We start from the raw sequence: 9,106 nt of genomic DNA on the forward strand, positions 1-9,106 counted from the left end.
AATGGTCCTTTTACATATATACAGGATACAAGGAATAAGAGGACAGAGTGATATACCCCTATCACATGTACTATAGATCTACGATTCCCAGTTAGGTGTCAGTTCTGCAGTATATGTATTAAAGCTGAATGTCCCGTAAACGTTCTGCACGAAGTGTCACACATCTGTGAGGGAGCTGAGGTCAGTTCTGCAGTTAGGTGTGAGATGGGGCAACTCTGGCATTCCTAACAGAAGCAGAAAGGCAGGAGGGTGGGGGCAGCCAGAAGTAACTGGTTTCAGCTGCTTGCCACTTATAAAGAGAGGCTGATAGGGATGGACAGAGAGCGGAGCCCACACACAGTGACTATGATGTCTCTGGGATACAGCACAAGTTTGGAATTAACATCCTTCAAGCAAAGAAAACGACTAGGTAAGGGGCTGGCAAGGGCATTGCTAACAGAGGGTGTGATGTCACTACACTGTTATATGCAAGCATTTTATTATACTTATCTATTTACAGAATGCATAAATGCCAATGTATATACTGTATATCACACAGTAAAGTTAGAACATTGTTTTGTGATAGTACAAGTTATATTTGTACTTCAGTTGTACACAAATGCTGGATATAAGAAAAATGAGGCAAATTGGCTATAGGGACAGCTGTAGGATGCATACATGATCCCGTGGGTGTGGTATAATTTGTCGAAATTCTTCATTTCGACAGTCGGAATGTCAACATACTTAGCATGTGGACATCAGAATGTCAACAAAACGTCCCTGGTTGTCTAGTGGTGACTTACCTGGTCCGGCGGTTTCAGCAGTGCCTTCCTTGCAAGACTGGTGGGGACAGTAGGATGACAGCCTATCCCTAACCCTCTGCTGCCGGTTCTTGCAGAATGTCGACATTTGTCATGTCAACATTTCAACAATGTCCACATTGTAAATGTCAACATTTTAAAGGGAATTCAATTAGCTGCGGGATATGCCCTGCAGCTAATTGATTGCGTCGTACGAGGAAAAGCTATTCAATTAATTAGATGTTTCCCCGTGCGGTTAACGTTCTAACACACTGATTCCGTGTAAAATGCAGAATCGGTGGGTTTACCAGCGTGTTAAAATTCAGAATCTGCATTTGAATGCGGATCCTGACTCTGGTAACTGAAATAAGCAGTGTGATGAATTTGCGTAGGGGTAAACCCTGCGGCGAATTGAATTCCCCCCTATGACTACATACCACAAGATCAGAATAAGCCAGTTAGCATACATAGGCAAAACATTTACTACTACTAATAATAAAGTGCTCTGTGATCAAAATAGAATCACTCACACATACAAACAGAAAAAACACTTTTGTTCCTGTGTAAGGAAATTGAGATCATTTTATGTATATAAGAATGACACAGAGAACTCTCAAGGTTATTAAGAGTAATTCACATTTTTTTATTATTTTGGTAATGTCCAGCTTGCCGTTTCCAAAATTGGTGTAAACTTAGCCTTAGGGCATGTTATTTGCCAAACGAATTCAAAGGTACAATGTGTAAAGAGCAATTAGTTTAATTTGCAGCAGACAAATTAAAGCCAATTGCTGATTGATTGCTATAAGTTAACGGGCCCATACACTAGCGCGTTCCTGCGATTCTGAGATGCAGGATCGGGATAATACAACATGTTGGATTTCACTGATTTGGCGCTCATGATCAAAATATGATCGCGATGTGCAAGTCGAATTTCACCGATCCTTTGATGGAACGTGGAACATTGATGGCTGCCAGTCAACATTTCCGACTGGCGGATCAGTGTTTCCGATCCAATCGCAGGATCGTACAAACTATCGGTAGGTGTATTGGGGGTCTCTACTTACATCGATTTGCCCTTTTGCAACTATGTTGGTAAAATGCCTCTATAGCATATATGGATGTGTATGTAAAATAGAGTCTAGTACACAGAGATCTTCAACGTTTTGCAAGTGTAACGCCTATAGAAAGCTTGGCCCAGAGAATCAAACTAATGGGCAGTAGAAAGAGAAGGAAGATAAGCACAGACATCATTGAAAACTAACATGAGTAATTGCCTTTTTTTAATTAAGTTGCTGATGGTATTTCTCGATGTGAGCATTACTGGCTGCATAAATAAACAATTTCCATGGGCCATACATGTCCAATATCGAATGAGCGTGACTTGTTGGGGGTATGGCAGGAGACTGGAGAAGGTGTACTCTAGAGACATATAGAGCCGTATTCAATTTGATTCGCATCCACGATACTTTTCCGCCTCCCGGACTTTTCGCCTGTTTTGCAGGAGGAAAAGTATCGCGCTCGTCCCCGCGTATCCCCGTATTCAATTTGAAAGTACGCGAGACCGGGACCCGGCGAAACTGAAACAAGCGGAAAGTACTGTCAAATTTGGGGACATCAGCCTGACACCCCCCAAAAGATGCTGACATGGGGATCACAATGGTTACCCCTGAATTGGCTTGCTGAAGGTATTTGGGGTTTTTAAATGGGCTCAATAGGTACTACATAGCGGCTTTTCATAGGTGGTGAAGAATAGCATTTTGGAGGTTTTTTTGCTGAAAATAACTAGTCCCAGCAAATTTTGGGTACCTGAAAATGGGGGGCAGCATATTTTGAAGTTGCTAATGTAAAGTAAAAAAAAAAAAGTGAAAAATCCACTTGCCGCAAGCACCTGCAATCCAAAAAACACCTGGGCCATACTTGGGGACCCCCTGGAGTCTATTTCGCTAGTTTTTAACTTTGTCCCCCAACTTTGTTTTTTTTTCGCCCCCAAAATGAAAGTAATTTTTTGGGGTGTTCTTACGTCTTTAAGATTTTTTTGATGCAGTTTACCTCTTAAGTCTGCACGGGGGTTCCCACAATGTTGTACCCCAATTCTGCACTTTTTTCCACCTGCTATTCATAGGCGAAACTTTTTCGCCTATTACATTGCATTGACTTTCCGCCTAGGCGGAAAGTCTTTGAAATTGAATACGGCGATACTTTTCCGCCTGGCAAAATTATGTGGATGTTCAAGTGGATTTTTCAAATTTTTTTTTTAACTTTACATTAGCAACTTCAAAATATCCTGCCACCCTTTTTCAGGTACCCAAAATTTGCTGGGACTAGTTATTTTCAGCAAAAAACCCCTCCAAAATGCTATTCTTCACCACCTATGAAAAGCCGCTATGTAGTACCTATTGAGCCCATTTAAAAACCCCAAATACCTTCAGCAAGCCAATTCGGGGGTAACCATTGTGATCCCCATGTCAGAGCATCTTTTGGGGGGTGTCAGGCTGATTTCCTCAAATCTGACAGGACTTTCCGCTTGTTTCAGTTTCGCCGGGTCACGTTTTCGCGTACTTTCAAATTGAATACGGGGATACGTGGGGACGAGCGCGATACTTTTCCTCCTGCAAAACAGGCCAAAAGTCCGGGAGGCGGAAAAGTATCGTGGATCCAAATCAAATTGGAGGAGGTGTACTCTAGAGACATATAGAGCCGTATTCAGTCTCCTGCCATACCCCCAACAAGTCACGCTCATTCGATATTGGACATGTATGGCCCATGGAAATTGTTTATTTATGTAGCCAGTAATGCTCACATCGAGAAATACCATCAGCAACTTCATTAAAAAAGGCAATAAAGATCTCGGCTTTTCGCTCCAACTTGAATACGGGCCATAGAGGTGTGTTTCAGGACACACATCTACATCACAATGGCAGCGCTGTATATGTATTTTACAAAGAGTTTTCACATGGTTAAGAGACATGCATGCATCTGTTTATTGTAGACAGCCGGATACATGAAGTAAACAGAGTGAAGAGCAAATTTCCCAGTAAGATTCCGGTAAGAGATGGTGTTTATTTATCTCCTGTTCATGGTTTTATCCAAATGATGTAGTAAGCCATGTAAACCCAAATACACATATACCGTTAATATGTTTTATATTACAGCACCGCAATGAGTTCATATGCACACTGCTGTGTTTATGATAGTTATATAACATGCACTACATAACTGCACTGCAGCAAACAGACATATTCCACACCAAGACCCCCATGTCGGCAGTCACTGGACTACAGCGCGTTTCGGTAATCGGGTCTCTCTTTCTTTTCAGGTTATAGTAGAGAGAAGCAATCGTGAAAAGCTGCTGCCTCCACTACAGAAGATCAAATTCCTAGTGCCCCCAGAAACCACTATGGGGCAGTTTGTAAATATGATCAGGTGAGAGAAAAGTGTGGGGGAAGTCTTACACAGAAATTATAGACCGCAAAGGCATGGATTGAATATTGGGTTATACACAAGAATTAAATCTAATTTTGGATGGCCACAGAGCCAATAAAATAAAATGTAGATGGTAAAATAGATTTTCACATAATCCAATAGGATTAACAATCTATCATCCAAAAATGTCCTTACTGAAGTTGTAATGTGACAACAAAGGCTGGGGACTCACCTACAGGAGAAGCATGGCCGCAGACAGGTGAGCTTACCCAATATAGCCATTGTGTGCACAATAGATCTCCTCCTTATGTATATGTTGACAAATAATAATTTATTATATTTGATTTGTTGCAAAGCAGCAGATTGTCCTTTACTTTCACATACACTGTGATCTAAATTGTTCTGACTTTTATTTGTATACACATTTCAATAATGTAAAGTAGTGCAACTGAATTGCTCAGATTGCTGAATTGTGTGTGTGAAGAATAATTTAACAAAAAAGATAGACATTTATATTCTACAAGAATTGTCACTTGGCCCCGCTCCATATTTAAACATGCGCTAATCGCTGCAATTTACTGCAAGGGGGCAGGGCTTAGTGAAGCAAAACATCAGGGCATCGGCGCCCATCTGCTTCTCCTCCCCAGGCTTCTCCCAGGGAAGAAAAAGAAAATGTAGGGAAGTATGATTCATTCCGTGAGGGGAAATGAGGCAGAATTAGCTTTCATTTTTGTCCAAGCTCCATTTATTTAACATTAAGGTTAGTACAAAATCATTTTCAAAAGAAAGCCTCTAAATCTGCTATAAGTAGCACTATCTGTGTGAACACACCTAAAAATGAACATGTTTATGGATTAATAAGAACAATAAGGATTAATACCTACATGACAGAGTATGAGTGCAATATTTTCCAGCAAATAATTGCAAGGGGCCTACAGTAAATGCTGCCACCCACAGGCCTCCACCAGGATGTCTATTAGATATCTGCACATCACAGGCTCATTCTAAGTTGGGGGCAAAGCAAAAAAAAAAAAAAAACACACAAAGAAGAAAAATACACCACCACATAACTTTACCCTGGGAACAAAGTTGTAATGCATGGTAAATACTGGCTGCTTTTGCATGTAGCCCTTAAATGCTGGTCAGCTTTATTTTTACACTGTAATTTAGATTTCAGTTTGGACACACCACTCAAACAGGGCCGTCTTAATAGCATTGTAGGTCCTGGGTAAAACAATGCACTGGGACCCCTCCCCACCAATTCATGGTAATAAAAATGTAAATACTCAATAAATGAAACCGTTAAAACATTGATTCTGTTGAAAGTACCAATAAATCTAAACATAAAAAACATGACGTAAAGCGAGGATTATGAATTCCAACTTCCTCTTCTCTAGTTTGCAGTGCAGTTCTTGTTCTTCACTGCAGCTGTGATTTAAGTCTGGGGGGCCCAGGGGAAGTACCCCCTGTGCCCTCCCCCCTTAATCCGTCTCTGTGGCTTACAGGCTGGGATACAGGTAGCGAATGCTGTCCGACTGCTCCGATTATGTGTAATTTACAATCAGAGCAGCCGGGGAGCATCTTTCTCTGCCTGCCTCTCATCCTGCTAATCTATGCACGGAACGAGCGGCCACACACTCCGTGTAGATGCCCTCATGCTCAGCCCACCCCTGCTCGAGGCCCCTAAAATTGTGGCATCCTAGACAGCTGCCCATACATTAAGATGGTCCTGTTCCCAAATCTACAGCTTTCTGCACATTTTAAAAATCTTCCCCACCTGAAGTGCACCATGGCTTTACCAAGGTGTAAAGTTACACAGTGCAAGGATGTTGTCGAGTTTGCATCATTCATTCCCCTACTATACAATGCCATGATTACACTCTTCTGTACAGGTGCAGACAGGGTGAGGGTCCACATTGATGTAACTCCGTACAAATCTAGTTATCATGCCAAATCGCACCACACACTTCATTTGTGAATTGGTGAGACACCTGGTGGTCACAGGGAGATTGTGGTACACTTACCAACTTTTCCAGGTGTCTAAGAGAGCCACCTGAGATCAGGGAGTCTCCTGGGCATTCTGGGAGAGTAGGCAAGTGTGGCTTACATTACTTTTCCATATGGAGTAAATTTCCCTTGCTTATTAGTTACTATAGATAGAGAGTTGAGTGTCTGGTACTGTAGGATTTCTAGTAATACCACACTGAATAAATAAAAGGATAGCAGTGCGTTTGTACTAATGGCTCTCACTTTCTTTACAGGTGCAGACTCTCCTTGTCTCCATCTCGCGCTCTCTGTGTCCTGGTCAGTGACCGGCAGTTGACCAGTTTATCATTGACAATGCAGGAAGTGTACACTGCACACCGCGACCAAGATGGCTTCCTGTATATCACCTACATGTCTCATGAAGTCTTTGGCTGAGAGGTTATTCCTGAACTAAATGGACATTGTAAAGTGAGGTTTTATCAGCAGTTCTGCCTAGACTCCAATATAGAAAGGTGGGGTAAACCAGGGCTCTGGCTGAGCAGAGCAACGTGATTTTGGGAGGTGATCTCACACCCTCTGGAGCTATAGTAATAAGGAGCAGAAGTATTTAGAAGAGATGATACAAATTTCACACAGGGGTGACAATAGTGAGATGCTGCATATATAAATCTGTGTGTTTTACTAATACCTTTTACAGTGCAGAGTATATATAAATGTCCCTATCACACATAGTTTAGTGAAAACATATCTGGCATTTCATCATGCGTGCTGTAACCGGCTAGCCAGACACTGTGGGAGAGGTGGGAGCATGGCCGCCTTACAAGCAGGTTACATTAGATTCATTTATGATTAACAGAATGGAAAAAGCACCCTAGTTTTACATAATGAGGCTCTTTGGAAGTCTAAATTGTGCAATAAAACATTAAAACATGACATTTATGGTAACGCTTCCACAAGTAACTGCAAAAAAGTGCTTTACATATATCAACCTACCAGATTCTTCTGCAGCGTTTCCAGTATAATGAAGAAAACAAGAGCCGACCACTGATTACTATAGGCGGAAACCCCCATTATGCAGTTACTTGTGCACCAGGCTCCCCCAGGATTCTTTCTCTGCAGTTTTAGAATTTAAAAAAAGTTTTGCCACTTTCGACAACTTCTTATTTAGACAAACATGTTGCACCCCCCCCCCCTCCAAAAATAGCAAACCATAAGATCTGACCTAGAAGTTACCCTTGTGCAGAGCATTTCTCCTGCATGTTTTTGCACAAACTTGTGACCAATTCAATTTTCAAGACCTTTAGTTTTCTGCGTCCACCCTCTGTAAATTGAGGCTTTATATTTGCAATTATATTTTACATATTGCCAGACTGTTTTGTTCTTTGAATAAATTGGCTGATGTGTTGCAATTACAAAATGACTGTAAATGTAAGAGGTCACTGCATTAGTACATTTGTACCCCTACATCGTGTGTTACTAAAATATCCACCAGTGTACATTTTTTTTTTTACCAAGGACAGGATAAATCTACTGATGTTATAAATAACGCCAAATAAAGTCAAATGTATTACACCAGAGGCATTCCCCAAACACATTGTGGTAAATGGGCTTCGCTCTATTTCTGTATAATCAGATCAACAGACTTCTGTATGGTAACAGCTGCATAGAACACAAAAACACAGTTTATACAATCTAGGATTACATCTGCTGCCACAAGGTGGTAAATAAAACTAATATAATAAACTTTAAGTGGACAATATGGTACCGATTTTGTAGTTTTCCTATACCAGCAAAGGTAATATTACAGTATAAACTAGACATAGCTGCTGTCATAGTTCAAAGGACTAGACATATATTTTCCACACATACCATCCTACCAGGGGGGTATTTATTTATTTATTAGCAGTTATTTATATACAGTGGTGCATTTAATCAATGAATGAGAGGAACGTGAACCATATAATACAAGTTTTGTTGTTTTGTCACTTAAGACCGCTATATAATGTGGACTAAACTACAAGCAGATGTAATCATAGTATAAAACGCCACATTTGCTGAATTGGCCTGTGGCAGAGTAAGCTTGCTGTAATAATACATATGGACTGTTTTTATGTGTGCCCATTATGCACTGTACCAAGAGTTTGTTGCGGGACAACCTGCATGTAATCAATCTTTTTCATGTTCTAAATTGTGGTGCAATAATTTTATTAGTACTATTATGGTTTATATGGCATCACAGGGGGTCCACCAAGTGCATATATATAAAAGTTATATGCACACATCACAAAACAATGCAGAACATAAACATAATATGCGGATATATATATATATTATATACATTTGTGACTTTGTCATTTATCCCTGATGAAATGGTGGGTTTTTGTATATTAATTGGTGGATTCTATAGGGATTTTGTGAGTACATAAGAAACATTAGCAGCAGTGACTCTAAATTGTTAATTACAGTAATGAAATAGATGCACAGGCACAATCCAAATAGGTTTACCATAAATGTTTATTTTTAAATCTGTTGTCCGGAATGCCTGGCACTATAGACAGAATCACTTGGTGTTGGTATCTGACAAAATCACTGAACAGATGTAATAAATGAGTTTGCTTTCCCTCGCTTTGTGGATAATGTGTTTCCAGATAAGAGATCCCATACGTGTATTGCTTTGTAATTACTATTACTGCAGCCCAGCGTAAATAAATGGATTTGGACATTATCAGTAATTATTTGCTGGCAGTTTCCACACCCATACCTGGATAGTGTTCTTACAAGTACCATTTATACTAATATTGGCGATACTAAAGGTTAGGTGCAGGTAAATTGTGACTGTCCCTCGATCACTAAATTACACATCACAGCATATTTCACTGGCCAATGGTTAAAAGTGTCAAGAAGTCTATTATATACAA

General features: G+C 40.4%; 1 protein-coding gene across 1 annotated transcript; it reads left to right on the forward strand.

Annotated features, from left to right (window-relative positions):
- Positions 1 to 284: 284 nt before the first annotated feature.
- Positions 285 to 8,809, forward strand: LOC148515416 (microtubule-associated protein 1 light chain 3 gamma-like). Its single transcript, XM_088480104.1, has 4 exons — positions 285 to 409; positions 3,769 to 3,824; positions 4,096 to 4,202; positions 6,464 to 8,809. Exons 1-4 carry the CDS (start codon positions 313 to 315, stop codon positions 6,621 to 6,623), a joined length of 420 nt encoding a protein of 139 aa, XP_088336230.1. The 5' UTR covers positions 285 to 312; the 3' UTR covers positions 6,624 to 8,809.
- The last annotated feature ends 297 nt before the right edge of the window (positions 8,810 to 9,106 follow it).

The sequence above is a fragment of the Taudactylus pleione genome, unplaced genomic scaffold, assembly GCF_031769625.1.
Source record: "Taudactylus pleione unplaced genomic scaffold, aTauple2 ptg000250l, whole genome shotgun sequence".
NCBI lineage: Eukaryota > Metazoa > Chordata > Amphibia > Anura > Myobatrachidae > Taudactylus > Taudactylus pleione.

Excerpts from the sequence above, each read along its gene's own strand:
- LOC148515416 (XM_088480104.1), top strand. The coding sequence starts at position 313 with ATGGACAGAGAGCGGAGCCCACACACAGTGACTATGATGTCTCTGGGA. Across the intron at positions 410-3,768 it reads CAAGCAAAGAAAACGACTAG|ACAGCCGGATACATGAAGTA; the intron begins GTAAGGGGCTGG and ends TGTTTATTGTAG. Across the intron at positions 4,203-6,463 it reads CAGTTTGTAAATATGATCAG|GTGCAGACTCTCCTTGTCTC; the intron begins GTGAGAGAAAAG and ends CTTTCTTTACAG.